At 40.1% G+C, this 27,744-nt stretch overlaps 1 protein-coding gene across 2 annotated transcripts in view; it reads right to left on the bottom strand.

Annotated features, from left to right (window-relative positions):
* Nucleotides 1-11,194: 11,194 nt before the first annotated feature.
* PPIL4 (peptidylprolyl isomerase like 4) overlaps nt 11,195-27,744 on the bottom strand; it is a 36,140-nt gene continuing 19,590 nt past the window's right edge. For both annotated transcript variants that reach the window (XM_082730309.1, XM_082730310.1), the window contains 4 exons: nt 25,833-25,944; nt 24,449-24,545; nt 20,478-20,625; nt 11,195-14,879 (listed from right to left, as the gene is read on the bottom strand). In XM_082730309.1, the coding sequence (XP_082586435.1) occupies nt 14,628-14,879; nt 20,478-20,625; nt 24,449-24,545; nt 25,833-25,944 (609 nt within the window). In that variant the 3' untranslated portion in view covers nt 11,195-14,627. The remainder of the gene's footprint in view (nt 14,880-20,477; nt 20,626-24,448; nt 24,546-25,832; nt 25,945-27,744) is intronic.

The following is a 27,744-nucleotide window of genomic DNA, read 5'->3' as shown; positions in this document are numbered from 1 at the left end:
AGTCTCCAAGTTAATGCTGGTCCCCAGACGCAGGGCACTCTCGCTTGTATTGGGGTATTACTGAGCTGAAGGCAGATGCTTAACCCACTGAGCCACCCAGGTGCCCCCGTCTCCCACAAAAGATGTGAGGCAGTTTAGAACATTAAAACATGGTTGGAATAAGATCATTGCCAACAAAGTACAATCATAAATTATTAGAACAGGGGGTGCCTGGCTGGCTCAGTCAGTAGATCCCATGACCCCTGATCTCGGGACTGCAGGTTCCCGCCCCACACTGAGGGTAGAGATGACTTAGAATGATTAGAACAAAATCGAACATGGTGTCAGAACCTAAGTTTAAAGAGTCACTTGCTCTGGGCACTAGCTCCAGCTTGGAGTTTCCTGGCCCAACGGGCTTCCTAAGGACAACCACGGCTGGGTTAGTACTGCACTGGGAGCCTTCCATCGCCGTGTCCTAGCGCCACAACCACTGATGGCCTCGTGGTCATTATTCCCGCTTTGAGACAGGATCATTGGGGTGAGAAAGGGTGACTCAACTGCCCAAGTTCACTCAGTAAGGGGTTGGGTCAGGACTGAAATCCAGGACCGCCGAGCTCCCCAAGAACTCTCTCTATACTGTCACCAGGGGCCTCTCCGCTGTCAGATCCTGAATAAAGCATGCACGCTTTCCCCATGAAAGAAACATTTTCCTGGTATTACATTTTAGGAAAAACCTAAAAATCCTTATGCTGAGTAACATATGAGACGGTATTTTCTATTCAAGTCCTATAGAAGCTCAGAGGTCATGGTGGGGAGGCCAACCCAGGAGGGAATTCTCTGAGAATCGGGCCGAGGGCCACCCTGCTGTGCACGGACCACCAGCTCAGCCTGAGCAATGAAACAAGGATCTCTATTTGTGTTCAACCCCAGGAGAGTAGTGCCTGTGCCAGGGAGAGGGACCGGAGGCGCCCCCACCATGGAAAGAAAGACGTTTGAACCTGCTCGACCAATCAGGCACAGGCCCCAGAATTCTGTGTCTGAAATCTTGGAGACATTATGTAGACGAGAAAAATTGTGATTCCTCTAAGAAAAGGACCCCCAACCGTATGGACCTATGATGGTATTGGATCCAGAGGAACCTGGGCTGAGTCCTTTACAGGCTAAAATGACTTAGTTGCCCGACTCAAGGTGCCAAAATTTTGAAGCCATGGTTCAGGCTGCTTATTCCCAAGTGAATGAGAAATAGGGTCTACCCGAGGTAAGGATCTTCATGAGGATGTCACTGACCCAAAACTAGCCTGTGTTCATGACAGACGGAAATGAGACAGCAGAGGGGACAGGGCAGGTGGCGACAGCTCTCAGAAGCCAGGAGCACCCTGACAAGGGTGACAAGGGCGGGAGGGCAGGCCTGGCACCCTCCACTCCTCTCCTCTGCTTACCCTGGCCTTGCACCTGCCCTGCTCTGGCCCTCCCCGCAGAAGGAGGAGGTCTGTGCTTTCAGGAAGGGCCCGCAGGTGTTGAGCCAGGGAATCCTAAGTGTGGGGACAGACCCTTCTCCGGGAGGGGCACTCAAGCGTGCGGAGAGATGACCCGGTGGCCTGGGAAGGCCCAGGCAATGGACCGAGGGCAGGGCCCTGGGGCCTAGTGGCCTCCCCTCTCCCCACAGCTTCGGGGAGCGCCGAGAACAGTCTTGCTCTGTATTGGGTTTTCTCCAGAAGCTAACATGGCCTGGAGGAATTCACAGCAGCGGCCTGGGGCCTGCAGAGGAGATGGGCTGGCTGGACAGCTCACAGCCACCCTCCGCCATCGGACTCCTCCCCAGGAGACGGGAGGGTGACACATTCTGCTTTCTGCCCATCCGATGGGTAAGAAATGCTACAGCCCTTCTTGTGGTTATTTTGACTTTCATTTCCCGGATTGCGAGGAACGTGAGGATCGCTTTGAGTTTACCGGCCAGGCAATTTTCCTCTTCTTCCCTCCGCGGCCCATGCGGCTCCCCTGGGGGCTTCTTCTTACTGCGGCTGGTCACCTCCGCAGAGTCTCCTGCCGAGCCCTTAGCTCGCCTGTATGCCGCAGCTGTCTGGGCCTAGCCCAGCTCTTGTCCTTTAGCTTTGTTTATGGTGTTCTGCAAACATTTTAGCTTTTGTGTGGTCAAAACTGTGGGCTTTTCCATCAACATTTGTGCCCTTTGAATGTTGTTTAAGAAGTCCTCCCTATCCTGAAATTGTAAGTATGTTTTCCTGTATTTCCTCTAAAGTGGTAACGTTTTGTGTTTTACAATCAGGTCTCGAATCATGATCTGGAATGTGGTCTGCTGGATGCTATGAGAAAGGATCTAAGCTTATTATCATAGTTCAGGTCATAAACTCGGAGTCAGACCGCCCGCCACCTACCAGCTGTGGAAACCTAAACGAATGGTTTATTCTCTCTGTGCCTCAGTTCCCTCATCTGGGTAAAGGAGATAGTAATCACATCTATGTCATGGGGTATGAGGAGAATTCAATTAACCCATGCATGAAAAGTGCTTAGAGCAGCCCTTGGCACCTACAAATTGCTCAGTGGACGGCCGTTACTATTTTGAGCACAAACTTTAATGAGGATAGGATTCATGCAAGTGATGACGGCCAAGTCTAGCATCCAGGAGAAATTGAAACAGTGTCAGGGAGCTACAGAGACGAGGGAAACAACACTCTCGGTCCTCAACAGGAATGGGTACGCCCACAGCAGACAACGAAGCAAAGCGGAGAAGCAGTTGTCATTGCTGTGTGGGGTCAGCTTTTTTTTTTTTTTAAGATTTTATTTATTTGATAGACAGAGAGAGAGATCACAAGTAGGCAGAGAGGCAGGCAGAGAGGCAGGCCGAGAGGGCGGAGGGGACAGGCTCCCTGTCAAGGAGAGAACCCGACGCGGGGCTCGATCCCAGGATCCTGAGACCATGACCTGAGCTGAAGAGGGCTTTAACCCACTGAGCCACCCAGGCGCCCCTGGGGTCAGCTTTTTAAATCTAATTTAAAACAATTGTGCACTTGAGACAATTGTAGTTTATTAAATAATATCTATGCATCACTCCTCTGAGTTCCACCTGAGATGTGATCTTAGCTACAGGGATCAAGGCAACAAAGACTGTTAAGAACATTCCAGTTTCATTTCACACTCTGCACCGGGCTGAGAGCACCAGCACCAACGGAACATTTCTGCCCCTGCGCGGGTGGAGGCAAGACTGGAAGCGAAGGGCTATGGTCACATTATGGTAACGTGCTAAACGTTAGCCTAGGGCAGGGTTTCGCAACCTTGGCGCTACTGACATTTGGGGCTGGAAAATTCTTTGGGGTACAGGGACCATCTTGGTCCCTGGGGGATGTTTGGCCCATTCTCTGGTCTCCAGACTCACCAGCACCCAGGAGCACAACCCATCCTCACATTGTGACAACCACAGATGTTCCCAACATTGAAGTGTCCCCATGAGAGCAAAAGGGCTCCTGACTGAGAACCACTGGACTAGGAGGTCCGTCAAAGAGGGAACCCCTACTCTGTGAAGAGGCACAGGAGGCTTCCTGGAGGAAAAAAAGGCTCAGCTAATTTGAGACAACAGACTAGTCTGAGTTCTCTGGGACATTCCAGGTGGCAGGAAAGTCTAGGCGTAGGCTTAGAGGCACAGGGAAGCTTGGCAAGATCCAGAGGGCTGGTACTCAGCCTTGAAGTGAAGAGCTCAGCTCAGGAAAAACTTCAAAAACTTTTCAAGAAGGCTTTTAATTTTAAAAAGTAGAATTAAATGGGGTACCTGGGTGGCTTAGTCAGTTAATCATCTGCCTTCAGCTCAGGTCATGATCTCAGGGTCCTGGGATCGAGCCCCACATCGGGCCCCCTGCTCAGTGGGGAGTCTGCTTCTCCCTCTCTCTCTTTGCTGTTCCCCCCTGCTCGCGCTCTCTTTCCCTCTCTCAAATAAATAAAATCTTTAAACAATAAAACATAATTAAATTATATTAACTGAATTATTAATAAATATGTTCTTTCACCCAGGCTTTTCTCTCTTTTTTTTTTTTTAAGATTTTATTTATTTATTTGACAGGCAGATATCACAAGTAGGCAGAGAGGCAGGCAGAGAGAGAGAGGGGGAGGCAGGCTTCCTGCTGAGCAGAGAGTCCAAAGTGGGGCTCAATCCCAAGACCCCGAGATCACGACCCGAGCCGAAGGTAGCAGCTTAATCCACTGAACCACCCAGGCACCCCACTTGTTTATTTATTTATTTTTTTAAGCAAAATAATTTTCATTTCTGGGCCATAATGAAGCCACCAGGTTGGGAAAACGGATGGTCTCAGATGGTCTCAAAAACACCACCACCAATATAATGTCTGCCTGGGCCCTTGCAAACTTCCTTTATTCCTTCTCCATCCCAGGCTGCTGACTTCACTGCCCTGCTGTTTACTGCCTGGTTTGCTAACCTGGGCTCAGATGCGTCTGTGTTTGGTCCTGGAGACATTCTCTGCTTAGAGAACAAGATTGTATCTCTATAACCTAAATAAGCTGGCATTCTGGAAAATCTTCCTAAAACTGCTGTGACACATAGCTTCTATGGATGACCAGGGACTTCGGAGAGCCTGCCTCTTCTGGACTCTGTGGTTCTCTCACAAAAGCCCTGAGGGAGATATGAGATGGTCTCCCCCTCTCCCCATGACAAGAAAGACTATGAATCAAAAGGCGTGAGGTTTATGAAAACCAGGTAGAGGAACCCAGGCTAAAGACCAAGAATGAGTGGCGATACACGTGTTAACTAAGGCAGCTTCTCCTGGGCTAATGCTTGTGGTGGTAAGTGGTCACATCTGAGCCCTTGTGACATCCCGTATCTAGAAACCTGGGCTCTAGGGCTCAACCTGGTTTTCTCTCCACAGCATCTTCACTGGCCTCTGGCCAAAGGGCTGCAGAGGCTTTTCTTGGACTTTGCAAATACCTCACCGCTTACAGTGGGCTGAATTGTGCCCCCACAAAGATACACTCAAGTCCTAATCTCCAATATCTGTGAGTGTGATTTATCTGGAAATGGGGCCTGTGCGGATGTAATCAAGGAAGGTTGTTACTCTGGGTTAGGCTGGGCCCTAAACCCAGTGTTGGTCAGAGAAAGGAGAGGAAGGGTTGCATGCAGAGACACAGAGGAGCCACAGGGAAGGCCAGAGGACGAGGAGATTGGAGTGTCACAGCCGTGAGCCAAGGACCACCACCGGGAGCTAGGAAGCGGCGAGGGAGTGTGGCCTTCTGGCCTTGCCAACACAGTGAGACTTCCAGCCTCTAGAACTGTGAGAACAAATTTCTGTTTTGTTAAGCCGCCCAGTTTGTGGTCATTTGTAATGGCAGCTCTAGGAAGTGAACACAGTCCTCAATCCCCAAACCGCCTTCCTCTCCGAGATCTTAGCCGTGGCCACCATTTCCCCAGCTAAGCCTGCTTCCCCAGAATGGGAGGACGGGCAGACGAGCTCTCAGGCGGGTGAGTCCGTGGGCCTGAGGGTTGGCTGATGGGCCAAAGAGCCGCTGTCCTCCCATGACACAGGGTCACCTGGGCCCGCACACCTAGGACAGACCTGACGATCAGGGCACTCTACCGGGAGGCCCAGCACATTATTTCCCATAAGCACATGCCGGGAGAAAAGGCCACGGATGTGTGTCTTTAGTTTGTTTTCAGAGAATGAATAGTAGATAGTTATCAACATAATTATGAAACAACATTTATGATAAAGTTAAAAATACATTTACTTCCACCTGCTGAGGTGGCAGAATTTGCAAGACTGGTTTTCCACTTGGTGTGAGGCAGTCTCCTGCGGGCCAGATGTGAACAGACCAGTCAGGCCAGGGGCCTGTGGCTAACCTCTGCTGGCCTATCCGTGACCATTCCAAGGATATTCCAGTTATTTCCTATAAGGCCAAATGAGTGGTTATGTAGCCAGGACAGTATGACTTTTACACATTTTCACTGTGATGCCCGTTCCACATTCTGGCTTCTACATCACCTCCTCCGGGAAGCCTGCTTTGATGTGAATCTGGATTGGGGACTATTGTTGAAGGAACCATACACAATGCCATCTAAGGGATTTGGTGCCAATCCCCAACGATGATCCTATCCACAGCTCCCCAATGATCCCAACGCACCACTTCTCTTCTCGGGAACAAGTTCTAATTCTCCACTGCCTGGAAAATCAAAGCCTAGTTTCTCAGTCTTGCACTCAGCACACTCCCATCCTGGTTTCCTCCTCCCTTTCCATGTCCGGGAACCTCCACCATCCTCTGCCTCAGCCACAACGTCACATTGCTCTCCCCTCCATGGCGTGCCTCTGCTCTCAAGCCCAGAACCCAAAGTTCTCTCTGCCAGACCAAACTGCTTTTGGAGGAAACAAAACCAAACTTTCCTCTTTTTCAGAAGCCAGTGGTCACTGTGGTCTGGTTCTAGATTCACGACAACAAAGCAGCACCTTTCTAAATTCTCTTTTCGTCTATAGTTTACTTATACAAAGTAGGTTACCCTATCTGCAGTCCCCTGTGTGTCTCGAGCTTCCTAGTGCCCAAGGCAAAATAAATAATAGTCATACAGCCTTTTTTTTTTTTTTTTTAAGATTTAAATTATTTATTTGACAGAGAAGAGAGAGAGAGAACACAAGCAGGGGGAATGGGAGGGGGAAAAGCAGGCCTCCCGCTGAGCAGGGAGCCCGACTCAGGACTCGATCCCAGGACCCTGAGATCATGACCCCAGCTGAAGGCAGACGCTTAACGACTGAGCCACCCAGGTGTCTCAGTCATATAACCTTTTACCTGCACAGGAGACATCTCTCAAAAGCCCTGCCCCATCTGCCCATTCGATGCACAAGGCATAGAGAGAAAGCAAACGCAAAATTAAACCTAATGGGCAGTCCCTGCGTGGGGTAACATGGGGTAAGAATGAAGATTGTTTCAGTCACAATAACTGAGATTACTTGGTTTAAAAAATAGACAATTTTGAAAATTAAGGGGATCTCCGTATTCTATCACTTAACAACAGGAAGCACAAGCTTCTCTAAAATTTCCCATCAAAACAGTTTCATAGCAACAGCCACTGAAAGGTAAGACTTCTGTGATTTCGATTTTACTGTCTATTATGCATTCTTTGTGACTCAGTGAGGTGGGGAAGAAATGTCAAACTTGAGATTAAACATTTTTTATGATGCGTGGAAAACATAGATAGGAAAACTATCTTTCAGTAATTAAAAAACAACCAAGTTATTTAAAGACACTTGTAAAAGTAGCAGCTTATTTACATTTCTTTCTTTTGCTGTGACTCCTTAGGGCTTCTCTACTTTTAGCTTTTGCTAGTTCTGATCAAAACCTTTGAAAATTCAACAGGTAAGACAGATTGACCTGAAACTTCACAGCAAAGTTATAATGAGTGGGCAATTTTAGCCTTAAAATAACCTTTAAAAAAATAACCTTTTTTGTTGTTGTTAATAAAAAACAATTTGATTACTCTATTTTGTTCTTTTTTCCCGATTTTTAGCAAAAGCAACTAAGACGTGTTACTGGAGTCTGGTTCTGAGTTCAGAGAAAATGTCCAGAAGTAAAACAGAATAAACAGGAAATACGGTCACCTCCTCCCACCCCCACCGTAACAGCCCCCTGTAAAACACCCTCATGCCAGATCAATCATACCAGTCATACTTTAAATACACCAATGAGATTGGAAGACTGGGATTTCCTCAAGACCCAAAAATATATTAACAAAATGTTAAGTGAACCACCAGCATTCATGCAGAGCTTGGTGGGGTGTGGGGGTGGGCGTGGCGAAGTAGTAAAGGCCTCAGACCACAGGGATGAGATATGTCAATGAATACCAGGATATGGGCCCTAAGGGAGTTGGGAACCTAAAGCCAGGGACTAGACGGGATCACTGCTAGAGAAAGTCTAGGCTAGAAAAGAACATGTGCAGGCATCTTCCCAGCCCTGCAATGATGGAGACAGGAATAGACCTTAGAACAGACTGTTTTCCCTGATATTTTGTTAACTCTCACCATGGTCTACACTATGCATGCCCATGGAAACTATAAGCCAAGAAATCAAAGTGGCGTGGCTCCAGGTTATGTGATTTGCCTAAAATGTAAATATAAATCCTCTTTGGAGAAAAGCATTCTCAATTTAGATAACTTAGGAGTCCCAAATTACGTATTCCCAATTTTTTTAAAAAAATGAAAACACACAAGAAATCACGATGTACAAGAGCTAACAGGAAAAAAAAAAAAAAAACAACTAAGGATTTAAATTCTCAAGAGACATAGGATATTGGAATTGTCAAAAACACAATATAAAGTAACCATGAATGGAAATAAATGATTAAAGAAAAAAGGAAATAAAAATAACCATGAGAACTTGAAAAAGAAGCAAACAGACTTCTAAAAATGAATCACTGAAATTAAAAATTCAGTGAATGGAAAAAAAAAGGAAAAAAATTCAGTGGATGGGTTAAATAGCATATCTGGCTTATATGAAGAAATAATGGGTGTCCTGGAAAACAGACATGAAGAAATTACTCAGAATGAGCCATATGGAAAACATGAAAGTGAAGATACAAAGAACAGAAGAAGGAGACACTAAAAAAAATGACTGGAATTATGAAGGGAAGAACAGAATGAACAGGGGAAAGACAATATTTGAAGAGAAAATGGCAGAGAAGCTTCCAGAATAATGAAAAATCTGAAGCCATCAGGCATAATATACAATAAGGCACTGTAATCATGAGACAAATGATATACCAAGAAAGCTAACTTAAATAAATCTGTGTCTAGACATATCATGGTGAAACTCTGGCACACCAAAGACAAAGAAAACCCTTAAAATAGCAGCCAGAGACTTTTCAACAAATGGTGCTCCAGCAAGTGGATTAACTCAAACTGGATCACAAACTTAAATATAAAACTCTGAAACTTTTAGAAAAAAAAAGTAGGAGGAAAACCTCAGGATCTAGGGCTAGACAAAACAGTTCTTATTCTTGACACCAAAAGCACAGTGTGTAAAAGAAAAAACTGATACACTAAACTTAAAAAAAATTAAAATCTTTTCCTCTGCAAAGACTCTGTAAGAGGATGAAAAGACAAGCTGCACACTGGGTGAAAACATTTGCAAACAGGGGTTGCCTGGGTGGCTCAGTGGGTTAAAGCCTCTGCCTTCGGCTCAGGTCATGGTCCCAGGGTCCTGGGATTGAGCCCCACATCAGGCTCTCTGATCAGCAGGAAGCCTGCTTCCCCCTCTCTCTCTGCCTGCCTCTCTGCCTACTTGTGATTTCTCTCTCTGTCAAATAAATAAAATCTTTTTAAAAAAACATTAGGATCTTAGAGCACTGGGAAAAAAAATTACTGTCTCCTTAGAACTGGGTATATTAAAAAATGAACTTTAAAGAGCAAGGGGGAATTAAAAGCACTTTTGATAAAAACAAAGGGTTTAGCCACCAACAGACTTGGCTGTTGCATCTCAGACCTTCTGAATGGGGAAAGAAAAGAAAAAAAAAAACAATGTATTTGCAAATAACATTATTGTCCCCATAGAAGACCCCAAAAACCCTAGAGACCAATTCTAAATATAAGACTTTGGTAAAATGGCTGGATATAAGAGCAGTGATCAAAAACATTAACTTGTGTACTCACTTCAGTAGCACATATACTGGAATTGGACCAGAGATTAGCATGGACCCTGCACAAAACTGACATGAGAATTAGCAAAGTGTTCTGTATTTTCATTTTTGCCATGTTTCTGTAAATCTCAAATCATATCAAAATAAAAAGTTGAAAGATAAGTGTGACCTCATAGGTCAGGAAACAAAATCATACGTTTAAAAGATACTATTTAGGGGCATCTGGGTGGCTTGGTCAGGTCAGTGTCTGCTTTTGGTTCAGGTCATGATCTCAGGGTCCTGGGATCCAGCTCCCTGCTTGGCGGGGAGCCTGCTGCTCCCACTTGTGCTCTGTCAAATAAATAAATAAGTAAAGTCTTATAAAAAAAGATACTATTTATAATAGAATAGAATCTTATTCATAAAAGGTATAGAAACCAGGATTAAATTCAACAAAAGAGCAAAAATTCCGTAAGGAAAATTTTAAAAGTTTCAAAAACAAACTAGAGCTATGCTATTTTTATGAAAAGAAGATTCAATATTATGATGTTGTTTTTTTCCATGTAAGTTCCTATTGTTTTAATGCAAATGCAATTAAAATCCCAACAGAATTCTTGGGGAAACCAGGGAAGTTGATTTCAAAATCAATCGCACACAAACAACAACAAAAAAAGGCAAAGGCAGGTGGCGCCTGGGTGGCTCAGTGGGTTAAGCCGCTGCCTTCAGCTCAGGTCATGATCTCAGAGTCCTGGGATCGAGCCCCGCATTGGGCTCTCTGCTCTCTGCTTCCTCCTCTCTCTCTGCCTGCCTCTCTGCCTGCTTGTGATCTCTCTCTGTCAAATAAATAAATAAAATCTTAAAAAAAAAAAAAAAAGGCAAAGGCATTACTAATAAAGCAGGTGGGGGAACTTGCTTAAATAAATACTTTCTAGGGGCATCTTGGTGGTTCAGCCTTCAAAAGTATGCCTTCAGCTCAGGTCATGATCCTGGGGTCGTGGGATTGCTCAGGCTCCCTGCTAGGCAGGAAGCCTACTTCTCCTTCTCCCACTCCCTGCTTGTATTCCCGCTCTTGCTCTGTCAAAAAAATAAAATAAGATAATAATAATAAAATCTGTAAGAAAAAAAATAGACTTTCTATGGTCACAGAAATGTAGATGTTTGATACTGGTAGTGGGATAAACAATAAACCAATGGACTAGAGAGCCCATAAAACAAAATCCACACATATATGGAAACATATATGATAGAAGTGGAAGGGTAGATCAACAGGGAATAGATGAACCATTCACTAATGGATTTTGGACAACTGGTTGTATCCATGTTTTTTTTTTTTTTAGAGTGATTTTTTTTCATTATATCAAACCATCTACATACACACATACAATGTAGATAAAGAGTTAAATGTGAAAAACAAAGCCTTACTATTGTATCTTAAAAATCATGAGTATTGAATTTTATCAATATCTTTTCTAAATATATAAAATAATCACTTTCACTTTATTCTTTTAATGCATTGAATTACAATGATAGATTTATTCATGCCAAACCATTCTTTCATTTCCAAATAAATTTTTTTTTAAAAAAAGCTTTACTTACAACTTTTAGAATGTAGAATATCTTTATTAAGGATATCTTAAAATGCAAAAATCACAAAACACACAGAGAAAGGCTAATAAATTTGACATTCAACTTAAAAGTTTCTGCCTAAATATATATCCTAATTCTAATCAAACATTTAGACCTAACTTCCAGTTCATAGGAAATAGAAGAGTTAGAAGACACCATGAAGTTACCACCAAATAATTCCCCAAATCTGAAACATTCTGTGAAATATTCTGGCCTGAACTCTTCAAAAAGTCAATGTCATTAAAAAAAAAAAAAAAGAGGTGGGATGGATGGGTAAGAAATTCTTCTAGATTAAGAAAACAAAATGACAGCAACATGCAAGGCCTGGACTTTGGGTTTGGGTTTAAAAACAAATCAACACCTAAAAATGACATTCCTGAGGCAATCAGGGAAATTCCAGTATTGACTATGTGTTATATATTACGGGATTATTGTTACTTTTTTAAGTGATCTCTATCCCACTGTCAGGCTGCCTGATATGGAGCTGCATGCTGTACCAACGGAGCCAGCCAGGAGCCCTTATTATTAATTGTCTCAAATGCGATAATAATATTGTGATTAAACAGGATGCTTGCTTGCATTTTAGGAAATGCATGGTGAAATACTGAAAAGTGAAAGGTCATGATATTTTCAATTTACTTACAAACTGTTCAACAAAAAAGAGTTATTGACTATTAAATCTGGATGGAAGGTATATGGATGTTCACTGTTTTTGTGTTTCTATATATGTATGAAGCTTTTCATATTACAAAGTTGAGGGGAAATTCGTAACTTGTGCTCTTCCAAGGGCATCAATAGGAAGGTGAAAAAATTAGCCACAAACTGAGAGAATATGTTCATAACATCTCATGGTAATAATGGATTAGTATCCACAGTCCATAAAATTCTGTAAGAAGACAGTAACTTCACATAAAATGGGCAAAAGACATGTAAAACTTTTCAGAGGGAGCCATCAGGAATTAATAAAACACATATGAAAAAAATGCTCCATCTTGTTAGCATTTAGGAAATGCAAATTTAAATACTGAGATTTCCACTTGGGCCAAAAAGAAAGTGACAGGACCAGGATTTACTTTCCCCATTTTAAACAACTAAAAACCTGTACAAAGTATATACTACATAGTTTTTCAGACACTGGACAGCAGACAGTGCAGGGCAGTGATTCTTGAGAGAAGGAAAACAAGAAAGCGACAATTGCCTGAGCTGATGTGCAGTTTCCACACTGTAGGACTATGACAGGGATGTGATTCAAAAGAGCCTGGGAGCCTCTGGGAGGGGGAGAGTTGGTGGAGCTAAGATAAAGTTTGTAGGGCAGAGTACTAGAAAAAGGAGGGAAATACAGAAGGAAGAGTTCCAGATCTGCAGAGGGTTTGCCCCAGTCTTCAGCTGAATATTCATTGGTGTATACACATGTGGAAGCCACCCAAAGGTGGGAAAGACCCACCAGGAGAGAGTAGGCAGCACAACCTAGGACCCAGTTCATATAGGACTCACAATAGTTCTCGTTCCCAATAGCCAGAGAGGAGAAATCTCTGAAGAGACTAAGCGAAAGGGAGATTATTCAGAAGGATATTACCTCGGTAGTGGGCCACATTAGCCTGAAAAGCTCTTCTGGTCCTACCTCATTACACTTAAAAGCAAGCTATAAAAGGATCAGACTGTTTCCAAGTAACTTAATTATGTTCCGGAGAAAGCTCAATATATTTAAAGGAACACAAAAACTCTAGTATCCAGCAATATAAAATCTAAAAATTACCAGGCATGCAAAGTAAATCACAACTTAATAATGGGTGGGGGAAAAAAAAAAATCAACCAACAGAGACAGACCGGAAGTGATACAGATGACAGAATGGTCAAGTACATTAGAACAGCTATTATTAATGTACTCCAGGTGTTAAAAAAAAAAAAATGGAGGAAAGCATGAGCCTGTTAAGAAAAAGCACAAAGGATATAAAAAAGACCCAAATGGAACTTCTAAAATTAAAATATTGTACCTAAGGTGAAAAATACACTGGATGGGATTAACAAATCAGATACTTCAGGAGAAAAGATGAATGAACTTGAGGACACAGCCATGGAAACTATTCAATTTATGAAATAGGAGAAAAAGACTGATGGAGCATCAGTATAATGTGTGACAACCTCAGATGGCCTAACATACAAGTCGGTAGAGTCCTGGGAAAGGAGTGAGAGGAGGGGAGGGACAGAAAAAAGTAACTAAATAAATAATACCCACAGCTTTTCCAAATTTGGTGAAAACCATAAACCAGTAGGGAAACAGCCCAAGCAGAAGAAACATGAAAAAACTATACCAAGCACATTATAATCAAATTGCACAATAGCAGTGATAAAGAGAAAATGTTAAAAGCAGCTGGCAGCGGTGGGGGGAGGGTGGAAAAAAGCAGCCAGAGAAAAATAACGAGTTACATACAGAAGAACAAATATAAGAATAATATTAACCTCCTTCCTGGAAACCACAAGAAGGTACCACTAAGCATCCACTACACTGGTGAAATTTAAGATTGAAACTAAGAAGTATTCAAGATGGTGTAAAACAAAGGTAACTCACATAGCGCTGATCTGGGCATAAACTGGTTCAGCTACTGCAGAATATATTTGGCATTATCTTGTAAAGATGAAGATATCCACATCATACGAGCGAGCAATATCACTCCTGGATACAGAATGTTCACAGCAGCACTGTTTGCAACAGCAAAACCAAAAACAAACCAACAACTCCAAATGTTCATTAACAGAAGAATGGGAGAGTTGTGGTCTATTCATACGATGCAATAAAGCAATAAAAATGAATGACTCTCTAAAGAAATACTAAGTTGAAAAAGCAAGTCACAGAAGTAAACATACATTATGCCACATATAAAATTCAAAAACATACAAAATTTAACATTTTTTAATACATACACTGTTGTAAAACTGTAACAAGCAAAAGAATGACAAATACAAAATTCAGAATAATCATCACTTGAGGAGAAAGCACAAAGAGGGTTTCTAAAATGCAGGTGATCTTCTATTTCTTAAGCTGGCTCATGGGCACACAAATATTTACTATTCTTTATACCTTATATATATATGTCTGTGAATTTTTAAGTATGAAATATTTCATTTAAAAAAAGAAGAGTGGGAAATGTGAAAGACTTTAAAAATGAAGACTACTATTTATGTATAACAATAAAATTAGTGTAAAAAAGTATATCCCCAAAAATGTTCAGTTCTTTATAGTCTGTGCCCTATACAATCAGAATCAATTGAAAAGGGCCATAACCCTAGGATGAAAAAAAAAAAATGAGCAGAGTCTTTAAGGGCTTTGACACAAAATTTGAATATCTGAGGTTCTACATTAGACAACAGTAAATACATTAGCCACTCAGGTCTGATTCTTCATTTTTCATCTGTACTTAGATTTTTCTTTATCTTTGGATTTCTTGGGACTCCTACTTCGGTCTCTCTTTTTACTCCGTTCTCTTTCATAGGAGTCGGTTTGGTATTTGGATTTGTGACTATTACTGTAGTGGCCGTCCCTTTCTCGAGATCGGCTACGACTTCGGTTTTGAGGTCGGTCTCTCTTTTCACTCTTTTGCTTCTCCCAACAGCTTTCCTCTTCTTCATAGTGACCAAACCCCATCTCCCTGTAGATATCCTGTCAAAGGAATGGAGAGAGAGTTACAAGTGAATCCATAAAATAATCATTTTGTAGGTACTGTCAATTAATAAAACTCAGAAAGTCTACCATACCAAGCAGCTGTAACAGCTCAAATTTGAACACTACCACTAATGCTGAGAATCTTCTAAATTAGCAAAAATAACTCAGAAAGACTTAATCATTTTTCTTATCAATCTCATTGCTTTCTATCTACTACTTCAGCTGAACTGAAGGATCAGATCCCAAAACAAAGAACTGAAATCAGAACAAGTGTTTAGAGAAAATCACAATACCAACAATTCTGGCTGTGGCTAGTCACCTTTCTACCTCCCCCTTCTCTACTCCCCCAACTGATCAGCAATGGAATTACTAAAATTCCCATAAAAACCCTAAAAAAGAAAACATTTAAATAACATGGCCAGAAGAGGCTTTAGACAAGTCAATCAGTCTAAAAAGAAAACACTGAATACTTTGGTCTGAGTGATTATTTTTATTTTTTTTAAAGATTTTATTTATTTATTTGACACAGAGAGATCACAAGTAGGCAGAGAGGTAGGCAGAGAGAGGGGGAAGCAGGCTCCCTGCTGAGCAGAGAGCCCGATGTGGGACTCGATCCCAGGACCCTGAGATCATGACCTGAGCTGAAGACAGAGGCTTAACCAACTGAGCCACCCAGGCGCCTGAGTGATTATTTTTAAAGTGTTTATTTTTTAACAGCTTCTCTCCAAATCTTCAATATATTTTCCTTGTTTACATTAGGCTGATATATGTGTTTTACTAAAATCATTTCTTGGGATGCCTGGGTGGCCCAGTCGGTTAAGCATCAGACTCTTGATTTTGACTCGGTCCCGATGTCATGGGTCAGGAGACGGAGACTGGGGTCAGGCTCCACCCTCAGAGGGGAGTCTTCTTGAGAGTCTCTCCCGCTGCCCCTCCCCGCTCACATGCATGTACTCTCTCTCTAATAAATAAGTCTTAAAATAAATAAATAAACAAATAAAATTCTCTATTTACATATTTCTTAAAAATGAGTTAAGAAACAATGGGCCAACAGAGTAGATACATTAAATACTTTTTTTTTTTCTTTTTTAGAGGGGGTGAGAAAGACAGAGACAGAGAGAGGAGAGGGGTAGAGGGAGAGAATCTTAAGCAGGTGAGCCTGTTACTGTTACTAATTAAGTAACAGTAATAATTTTCCTATATGAAGAGAGCTAGTTACAACAATTCTATTTCTCTTTGTATTCTATCCCTAATTAAAATGAGTATCTCAGGGGAGCCTGTGTGGCTCAGTCTGTTGAGCATCTGACTATTGATCTCAGCTCAAGTCTTGATCTCAGGGTCGTGAGTTCAAGCCCCACCTTGGACTCCACCCCGGGCATGGAGCCCACTTTAAAAAAATAAATAAAATACAATGAGAATCTCAGCAAGTGGCTGAAATCTAAAAGAGACCAGAGCCACTGCTCTTTAAAGAGACAGTTCATAAAATTCAACTTCCTTAAAAGATTACTCTCAGAGGAAAGCAAAATCCTAAGGATTGAGTTCCCAAGGGTCCCAACTCTATCTACCACAGACATTATTACAGTAGATGTAAATGTCAAGGTTTCAAATCTAGAGTGATGAATACCCATGGTTAATGACTGGGTTTTAAGGATTCGTAACTATTCATAATTATTCCATATACTGTCTAGATACTGTACCTTGCACCTGGCATGGAGACTGCAGCATGTGAAAATAGATCTAACAGGATTGTTGTAATCAGTGTTTGTGGAATACAACTTTGTAAACCATTTCATGACTTCCTGCACAATCCCAATAGTTCTTTTCACTCTATAAAGTCCCAGAGGAATGGTTTAACTCTTTAACAACTACTTTCGAGCAATACATGACAGCCCTAGATAAAAGAATTTTTTGTGCTTCCTGTAACATACACAAAGTGTAAATATCTATGTACTATTCTGTCTACTTAAGTCCTGTATTAGATGAGGTAACAAACTTCTAAAATGGAGAGGCGGCTGATACATAACTATAAAATCTTCAGTAATTATACAAATAGGCACTTAAGTGCTTTGAGTATTTAAAATACAACAGAAAGAGATAAAAGATTATAAAGTACTTAATTCTCTGAAAAACTTGATGAAACTGAAAATCTGAAATGCACTGAAAGCTTAAAACCTCTCCTACTTGGGGTGCCTGGGTGGCTGAGTAGTTACGTGTCTGCCTTCTGCTTAGGTCATGATTCCAGCATCCTGGGATCGAGTCCCACATTGGGCTCCCTGCTCAGCAGGAAGCCTGCTCCTCTTTATCCTACTCCCTCTGCTTGTGTTCCCTCTCCCTGTCAAATAAATAAAATCTTTAAAAAAAAAAAAAAAAAAAGCCTTTCCTACTTGGAGTATTTTTCGAAGCTACACACTTTAAAGTTTGGCAGTTCTAGGTTCAAAATGGTCTTTGTTATTTAAGAGACGTGTCAAACAAGAAATAATCTTGAGATTAGATTTACCAGGGAAGGTTTCATAGAGAAGTTGGGACTTGAGATTAACCTCAAAGAATGAGTGGGTTTGGCTGTGGATTGGCTGCAAGAAGGCTAATGCATGGAGTGGAAGTGAAAACTGAAAAGGAAGAATCAGCACCATGTGCACGAAGGGGAAAAGGTCAGGAGGCTGGATGAAGCCATATTAGAATAGACATTTAAGTGTGTGCTAGCACAGTGCTAAGTATTTCTGGAATACAATATTACCCTCATTCTAGAAAATAAGGAAAGTGAAACTCAAGAGATCTATACAGGGTGGAGAAAATTTAACTGATCAGTCACTTGACATACAAAATTGAAAGGGGATGGTAGAGAACAATGAAAAACCCCATACCTGACTGAATCAATATAATGTTAAAATTCTAGCTCTCTCGTTAAACTATAAAAGGCCACAGGCCTGTGGGGTCAAAATCTTTACATCTAAGGGAAAGGCAATGAATTAGATGAGCTGTCAGTCCTCTCCAGTGCAGACTTTAAAAAATTCTATCATTTTATACCCTTTAGTCGTAAGACAAAATGACAAAAATAGTATGTGACTTAAAAGGAAAGAAAGAAACACCACAAAATAGCCAATTTATTTATTTTTTTAAGTAGCCAATTTAAAGCAATCACCTTAACCTATCCAATGATTTCATGTAAAGCAGTCCAAAAAAAATCTAAACTAAAAGCTATCCTTGCTCAGGTCTCTAGGACTAAATCAAAGACTTAGTTAAATCTAAATCACTAAAATAACATTAACTGATTAAAATGACAGCAAAAACAGAGTCTCCAGTTATAAGAAAATAACCACCTATGAAAGCCACAGAGGAGAACTGACTACCAGGATGCATCCTCTCCGCCAGGCAACCCACAGCCCAAAACTCACTTTCCGAAACTCCAGTAAAACCCAAACCTCAACAACATAGTAACCATCTCTGAATTAAGATATGAGGTGGAAAAATTAAACAGAGAAGTTTTCAAATTGAACAGTGAGGCTGTCACTCAATAAAAAACAAAGAACTTGAAGAAATAAGTTAAAACATTCTTAGGAAACTAGACTCACCAAGCAAAATACCAACAAACAGGAAAACCTGAGCTACACTTGAGGATGAACTAGTACTGAAAATTCCCTTTAAAGAATTATATTTTTGAGACTGAAATCAAAAGGATAAAAACCAGAATAATAAGACAAAAAATTGGGCCCACTAAAATCTTAAATACAGATGCTATTTCATTGGGAAGAAAAAGAAAATTAGTGTACTTGTATTGTTAAATCAAAGTATAAGACAAAAAAAATTTGCTTTGAGGGGAGAAATAAGTTAAGAGATTATTATTTGGAACTTAACAATTTTATAACTGCCAAATAATTTAATATTATTTTTTTTAATTCTAACAACATTCCCCCCAAAGACTACTTAATGGCTTTTACTCCATGCCAAAAAAGAAAAATATTTTCTATTGTAAAGTTTTAAGTAATCAAACAGCAGGATAAAAAAGATGTACAAAAGGAAGGGGGAAACACACACTTAAAATGCAGCCAGATTTTGGATTTTTTAGACCTCTGGTTATTTCAAATACACCAATATGTATCTTACACCTAAATTCACTGAAAATTCTATGTACAAGTACAGGATGAGAAGCCGTAGCTAAAAGCAACACGCGGCACGGTGGTCGGGGGGTGATGCAGGGGGTGAGAAAAGGAATTCTAGTGGAAAACGTGTTAAATATTCATAGAAATGTGACGTAGCCACCATTTCAAAAGACTGGAGTGGTCTTAGCCTAAACCAATACAGTACAAAAATTAAGAGGGAGACATGCCAGTTAGATCACACTGGAATATTACACTAGGAGACAAATTTTAGTAGGATAGCAACAGAATTTAGGGGAGAAAACTACCAGAATGTACTCCAGGTCAGAGCAGTGGCTAGGAGTGCAAGTCTGGATTTACACTGTGGCTCTGCTACTCATCAGCTCTGAAAAACCGGGGAAAGTCACTTAAACTCTTCAGTTTTCACCCTGTTGTAAAATGGGGAAAATTATATCCACTTCACATTGTCAAGCACACAGATGCCACTAGCTGTCACTGAGGCATGTGCGTCTTAGTTGGGAGAACTGAGTAACAGAGGAAAGGTGTGACTTACACGCTTATGGCGGTGCATTAAAGATGGGACTCTTTAAATAGCAAAAAGGCGGGGCGCCTGGGTGGCTCAGTGGGTTAAGCCTCTGCCTTCGGCCCAGGTCATGAACCCAGGGTCCTGGGATCGAGGCCTGTATTGGGCTCCCCTGCTCTGCAGGGAGCCTGCTTCTCCCTTTCCTTCTGCCTGACACTCCCCCTACTTGTGCACTCTCTCTCTCTAATAAATAAGTAAAATATTTAAAAAATAAATAAATGGGGACACCTGGGTGGCTCAGTGGGTTAAAGCCTCTGCCTTCGGCTCAAGTCATGATCCCAGAATCCTGGGATCAAGCCCTGCATCAGACTCTCTGCTGAGCAGAGAGCCTGCTTCCCTTCCTCTCTCTCTGCCTGCCTCTTGGCCTACTTGTGATCTCTGTCTGCCAAATAAATAAATAAAACCTTTTTAAAAAATCTAATAAATAAATAAATAAATAATTGAAAAATAAGTATCTTTTAAAAAATAAAAATAATAAAAAATAAAGGAAAAAAAACTTCAAGAGCTATAAGCACTATCCATAACACTAGGTGATAAGTTAAAATGAGCACTTTTTCAGCACCACACTTGCTTCTGATGAGAGTAAGTAAGTATCCACAGGTTCAGAAAGCACTCGTTTCACAATATGGAACTGAATGATATTAAGTTACTCTGAAGACAATATTAAGTTACTCTGATATTAAGTTACTCTGAAGACATATTAAGTTACTCTGAAGACAATCTTTTACCATTTGTGATCTATATTCTTGAACACTCAAGTCCCTTACCCCAGAGAAACCATTCTATGTACTAGAGTTAGGAACATAACCACCCTGCTCAGAACTATATCCGCACCCCCTATATTATGCCACTAAGAAATAATTTACAGAGGGATGAAATATTTCTCTCTCTCCAGCTAAGGCTGGACATTACAAGTACCTGGTTGGTATTTCTGATTGGCATGTAGTCCTCATCTTCTTTTTCTTCAGAACAGTGACGAGTTTTCTTCTTGTGTTTTTTACTTGTGTGTGAATGACTTGATTTTGAATCTTCTGCTTGCTCATCTAGCACAAGATCATATTTTGCACTGCAGCAACTAGTTAAGGACAGACATGAGAACTGACACTGATAATATAACAAAACGTAAGAATCTGGTAAACGAAGGAGGCCATGAGGCTAAAGGTAATTTTTTAAAGCAAAAAACACCTCACAAGCATAGAACTTATTTCTGAAACAAAACTACTTCATATTTTCTTTCGGGAAAAATGGGAAGGACCCTGTCCTGAAGTAAACAATTAACAACTGGCAAGTGAGTGGGCAAAAAAAAAAAAAAAAAAAAACCAGGGGGCAAAGAAACCTATATTCACAAATGAAAATTTAAGCAGCCATAAAAAATAAGGAAACCTATTTGTCAATAATGAAAAAAACTTAAACTCAGAAAATGAAGTACATGTTTCACTGGAAAAAGTTAAGATATTACAAACCCCAATGACAGAAGAGCTACAGGAGATAAAAGACATTCATGTGACCCCTCTTTTCAAGTACTAATTAGTTCAATTCTATAGGAGAATATTTAGCAAGGCCTCACAACAGCCATATTTAAATTGAAGGAAGAATTTATAAAAGGTTAAAATAAGTTAAATAAAGGTATACATAACAATTACTTTTTATAACAGAAACTGAGAGTAACAAAAGCCTAGTAATAAAGACATTCTTAAATATACTTCAACAAGATATATTTTTACAAAGAAGTTACTAGCAATGATAAATGAATGTTACAAAAACACCCTGAAAATTGACTATGAAAAATTAAAAGTGGAAAAAGCTTGAAATAAAAATTGTCTATACCATATGGTAATCGTAACTTTACAAAACATAAAAGATCACGATTTGAAAGAAACAATGAGAAAACTATCATTTGTCTAGGTAAACTGTGAGTGGATTTTTTTTTCTTAGTTGAAGTGTAGCTGACATACAATATTGTGTTAGTTTCAGGTATACAACACAGTGACTCCACATTTATAGACATGAGTGAATCCTGTCTTAACTTCATATAAATGTGCTATTTTTTAAAGGATTTTTTAATTTTTTATATGACAGACAGAGATCACAAGTAGGCAGAGAGGCAGGCAGAGAAGAGGGGGAAGCAGGTTCCCCACTGAGCAGAGAGCCCGATGCGGGGCTCGATCCCAGGACCCTACGATCATGACCTAAGCTGAAGGCAGAGGCTTACCCCACTCAGCCACCCAGAAGCCCACACATAAATGTGTTATAAAAGTTATGGTAATATGTTTTAATTCAGAGGCATTTTCTCTAATATACTATTGTGTTTTGGAATAAGAGAAAATATAAAACTGTTGCACTCTCTGTTGAAAATAATCTCAAATTCTAAAATAGTATTTGAGGAAGGCTGACAAGGGCCGGAATAGCGGTTTTCAAAAAAAAAAAAAAACAGCTTTGGAGGAAGCCCAACATGAGAGCTGTTTTAGAGGCATGTGCAACTAGAGGAATGGCGGACACGCTTCCCTCAGGACTAGCGTTGTTGGGTCTGTTTTCACAACGCCGAAGCCCTATGCCTTCCTCTGGGACGTCTCACTTCTATGTAACATGGAACAGGCTTGGCTTTTCACAAGATGACTAAAGACAGCCAGTCAGCCTGCACCATATCCTATTCCTACTTCATTATCTCTAACTTCTTTTCTCCTTCATATTACATCACACTGCTTCCAGAGGAGCTTCTGGAGCCTCTCCTTTTCAGGTACGGATCCAACAGCCCTTGCCCAGGATCTCACTTCCTGTGCTGTTGTACACATGCAGCTCCTTCTGTCCAAAATCCATTTAGTGCATCACAGCCAGCATTTTGTAATAAGGTAGATTAGAAAACAGAGTAGATGGCACCTAATAAAAATACCACGGCATTTCTGTTTCAATTATGTGTGTATGTGAATGGCTATTACCTGCTTCCTTCTCTCTCTGCCTGCCTCTCTGCCTACTTGTGATCTCTGCCTGTCAAATAAATAAAATCTTTTTTCTTTAAAGATTTTATTTATTTATTTGACAGACAATGATCACAAGTACGCAGAGAGGCAAGCAGAGAGAGAGGAGGAAGCAGTCTCCCTGCCAAGCAGAGAGCCCGATGTGCGGCTTAATCCCAGGACGTGAGATCATGACCTAAGCCTAAGGCAGAGGCTTCCATCCACTGAGCCACCCAAATTTTAAATAAAATCTTAAAAAAAAAAAAAATCCAGTTGCTCAGTCCTTTTCACATGCTCAAAACCGCATGGGGCTAGTAGCTACACTGGAGGGTGGACATATTTTCCACCAATGTAGAAAGTTCTAGTGGATAGTACTGGGCTACAGATTTATTTTCCAACATGCCTGGTTTCTTTAACTTTCAGTAATCTATCACCTTGAATTTAAAACATTTTATGACTACATATTCATTCTTTTCAACCTGGACTACTTATTTCTATGAGAGAAAGACAAAAGACATCGCCTTGTGTTCCTTTTATTTGCCCTACACATCTGCCAGCTGCAGCTATTAATGGTTAGCTTAAATTTATTTTTTTTTTTTTACAGATTTTATTTATTTGACACAGAGAGAGAGAGAGAGAGAGAGAGAGACACTAAGAGAGAACACAAGCAGGCGGAATGGTGAGAGAGGAAGAAGCAGGCTTCCCGCTGAGCAGAGACCCAGATACAGGCCTAGATCCCAGGACCCTGGGATCATGACCTGAGCCAAAGGCAGCAGCTTAATGACTGAGCCACCCAAGCACCCCAGTGGCTAGCCTAAATTTAATTTCAAGGATCTGTTAAATAAATCTCAAGTGTATTCTATCCAGACCTTTTATAATTTTAATATTTCAATCACATCCACCCTACTGTTCATCTTTTTAGACTAAATCTTTGTTCACTGTTTGGTGTGCTTACATGTGAAAGCTTCCTCCTCAGGTCAGTACAATTCAGACTTTATCCACCTCTTATGCCTTACAATGCTTTATGCATTATAGACAGTCAACACATTTTTTAAAATGAGTATATAATAAGTCAACCTGATATTCATCTTTCCTTGATGAATACTTGGAAAAGAAATGTCTAAGACAGTGTGGGAAAAGAGAATCCCTAAAACATCAACAGAAATTAGGAAACAAAGAAACCATTTACCAGAAAGAATCACAAAATCATCACTTTCGCAATGTGTAGAGTGATAGATTTATAATGAGAATATCAATGAACAAATTAAAATGACATAATGTAAATAGTATGTCTCATTGATTTTTACTTGTCTCAACCTAAAACTTGGAAGCACCTAAATTAAATGGTCAAGTCAATGGATTTTTTTAATCCTACAAAAACCAACTCTTGCATACAACTATGAGCCTAATAAATATTTGTTGCTGGACTGACAATGTACTAAGCAGAAAGAAGCAACCTAATCATGTAAGAGAACAACAGGATTTTATTAATCTACATATTCACCATCTCCAAAGAAGTTAAATATTATGCAAAAGGTTAACACCAAGAATTTAGCGTACCTATATGAAGAAAATTTCTGAGTATGAGAAATTTAAAACATTACAATTATATACAAAATACGAATCTTACCTAAGATTTCAGAGTAAGTGTTAATCTTAACCTAAGAGTAAGGAGGGAAAAGAATTAGGCCAGAGATTTTTTTCAACCCTAACCTTCTTCATACATTAGAGAATATACCAAAGAAAGAAAAGTATATGTAAGATGGTGAAAAAGGACTACAATAATCTAAATGATGTCTTCACAAACCATCAGATTTAGAAACCTTGTCTTCTACAGACTGTGACTTTTTTAACATATTACACAGTACTCTACTGTGTAGATGTACAGAGTAGATAGTCTATCCACAGCAGCTAATTGGTTCTTGTAAAGGATACTCCTGCTTGGGCTTTACTTTATCTTTCAAAACTAAATTAGACGGTTTATCCTGTTCTTTTTCATACTCCTTGAAATCACTCTTGGTATATTTCCCACCTATTTATTAAAGAAAAAAGAAAAAAGACTTAGTAAGAAAACTCAACTAATTTATTGAAGAATAAAAATTAATTTGTAAGACATACAATATATCAGCTATTTTATAAGTGGCATATATATTGGCAGACAGAAAAAGGCTGAGAAGAAAACAAAAGAATAGTAATTCATTCTCCATTACTATTTTAAAATGAAATCAGATACCCATTTTGCTAAGTAGCTGTACATTGCCACCTAACGATGTGTGTGAGTATTACAACATCAAACTTGAAAATCCTCAATTACGAAGTGAATACATTCACTGGGAAATAACGCAGTATTTAAGTAGAGCCATTAACTCCATGAGAAATTTAGTCCAACTGAGGGCTTGAGACAGGAGTCTGAGATCTGAGAGGCTTAGAAGTTTGGAATAAGTGAGGCTTTAAACTTCTCTGATCTGTCAAAAGAGACATGGACCAAAATCTCAACAGAGCACCAAGCAGATAGCAGGAATGTACATAGATGTTCATTAAAGGGTGTGAAAAGGGAGTGTCCCTCCCAAGTGCCAAAAATGAAATCAACAATCCCTTCAGAAAAACAGGACCTACTGTTACGTCTTGACTGGCCTTCACTGGCAGGGCCAGGAAAAAGCATCCTGTGTAGCCCCTCTACTCCCAAGTTGAAAAATATATGTATAAAATATACATACTTCCTTTTTTAAAAGAAAAAGCTATAAATATACATGAAACCTACATGGCAATAAAAATATGAAATAAGAGGAAATTCTAACATAAAGTAAATATATTTGTATGTATGTTCAAAGAATATATGTGGAAAATAATACAAGAACAGATAAGAGCGGTTACCTCTGGGAAGGGAAATTGGAAAGATGAGGGGCAAGAGTGGAAGGGAGAGTTTTTTATACCACCTTTTCAATTTTGTACCATATGACAACTAAAACAAACTTCGAAAAAAACTTAAGAGTTTTGCTCCTAGGAGAACCAAGCCACCACAACCACCAAAATCATTACTTTGCAAATATGCCGCGTTTACAATGGGTAATTATAATTTTTAACGCAAAGATAGTGAATATATTCACCATCAGCTTAAATACACAAATATACACTCACACAAACTCCCCTGGTACCCTAGATTCTTGTTATCAGCTACGTGAAACCATAAATGGCAGAAGTTCCATCAATGAACATTTCTCCTAATAAACAGCACTAAGGCAAAGGAGGTACAGCACAAACACACACGCATGCACATACATCCACAGTGAACAGAAACAAAGGAAGCTGAACAACATACCTTTTCCTTTCCATTTAACCTTTGCAACAGACTGGCTAAAATCCACATGTATTCTTCTGTCATCTATAAGTACATTGTCCATTTTGAAGAACGCTTTCTCACAATCTTCTTCCTGATAGTAATTATAAAAACTCAAGCATAAATCTTCATGGGAAAGATTTCTGCAGCGAGAACAAATACTGAAAATATCACACGTGTTGTTATGAACACTAATTTTGAGTGTCTGTCACACCCCAGATGCTGCTGCAAGTTCTGCATCTATGGGCTCAGTTAACTCTGATAACAAGCATATGAAGTACTACCTACCATTATTGCCATTTTCTCGAAGAGAACACATAGGTTTAGAAAGGTACGGAAGTTGCCAAAGGTCACCTGGCAAAGGGGAAAGCCACGACTTGAGCTGAGGCAGTGTGACTGTAGTGGACATACATACGTTTACAAACTGTGCTGTCCACGTCCCTTCACAAACCCTTTCATTCAAAACCCGAAAATACTCTGAAAGTTGAAAGCTGTTGTTATAAACTTGGTGTTAAAAATCCATTTGACAACAAAATTGGACCCAACAGAAGACCATGGCCTTGATTTATTCCACTTAGTGTCAATATGCATTAGTTTCAGTGCAGAAATATTCTCTGAATGATTACAGAGTGCTGACCCAGAAGAGTATTATATAGTCCATAGACATGTGTACATACACACACATACACACTTCACCTTTCTAAGTTCTGAAAAAACCTGAAATCAGAAACTTAGCTACTCCCAAGGGTGTGGATAATGTACTGTGGGCCAGAGATACCAAGGTCTGTGTTAGATAAAGATTCTTCCTGTCAACAACTTAACAAACCCGGTATCTCCATTTCTGACATCTGAAGATTAGAAGTGATGCATTTTAACCCAGCACTGAACAAGTATCTCCTATATTCCTGGAAACATATTCTCTTTTTTTTTTTTTTAAGATTTTTATTTATTTGACAAGAGAGAGATCACAAGTAGGCAGAGAGGCAGGCAGAGAGAGAGGGGGAAGCAGGCTTCCCGCTGAGCAGAGAGCCCAATGTGGGCCTTGATCCCAAGTCCCTGAGATCATGACCTGAGCTGAAGGCAGAGGCTTAACCCACTGAGCCACCCAGGCACTCTGGAAACATATTCTTTGGTGATGTGCTCACAACTTACTGGAGACAGTTCAGAGAAGATTTAAAAAAAAAAAAAAAAACTAGTTATAATTTATTTATTTACCATGTATGTCAAGAGTTAAATGGATTATAAACTGCATAAAGATACAAACCAAGCTTTATTTATCTCTGTACTACATCATTTAGAACATCATCTGGCACATGATAAGCAATCAGCATATTTCTTTTTTTAAGTAACATTTACACCCAACATGGGGCTCAAACTCATGACCCAAGAGTCACATGCTCTACTGACCAAGCCAGCCAGACGTCCCAACAATCATGCTCGACGAATCTATATACTTGGACAGGCATAACTGCATCACAGCACCATTTCTCTAAAGAGAAAGTTCTCAGATACTTCACACTTATGTAGGCACCTGATTTATGACAAAGATGGCACTGCCAGGCTGTGTGGATAGGAAAACCTTTTTAATAAACTAGTAGTCGCCTTGTTATCCAATGTGAGAAAAAATGAAATTTAATATGATACACATAACACTGAAAAATCAACTTACAGATCTAAATGGGAAAGATAATTTCACAGCAAACCTTCTAAAGGTAACACTGGAGAATATTCTCATGTCTGTGGGGTAGGCAAAGCTTTTAAAAACTAGCTGTAAGAAAAATATTGACAAACTGAACTAAAAATCAGAAATTTCTGCTTATCCAAAGCTGCCATTAGAAATGGTGAAAAGGCAAATCTATAGAGAAGATACTTGTAACACATACAACTAAAAAAT

The sequence above is a fragment of the Mustela nivalis genome (assembly GCF_964662115.1).
Source record: "Mustela nivalis genome assembly, chromosome: 5".
Taxonomy (NCBI): domain Eukaryota; kingdom Metazoa; phylum Chordata; class Mammalia; order Carnivora; family Mustelidae; genus Mustela; species Mustela nivalis.
This window is presented reverse-complemented; position numbering and strand designations above follow the sequence as displayed.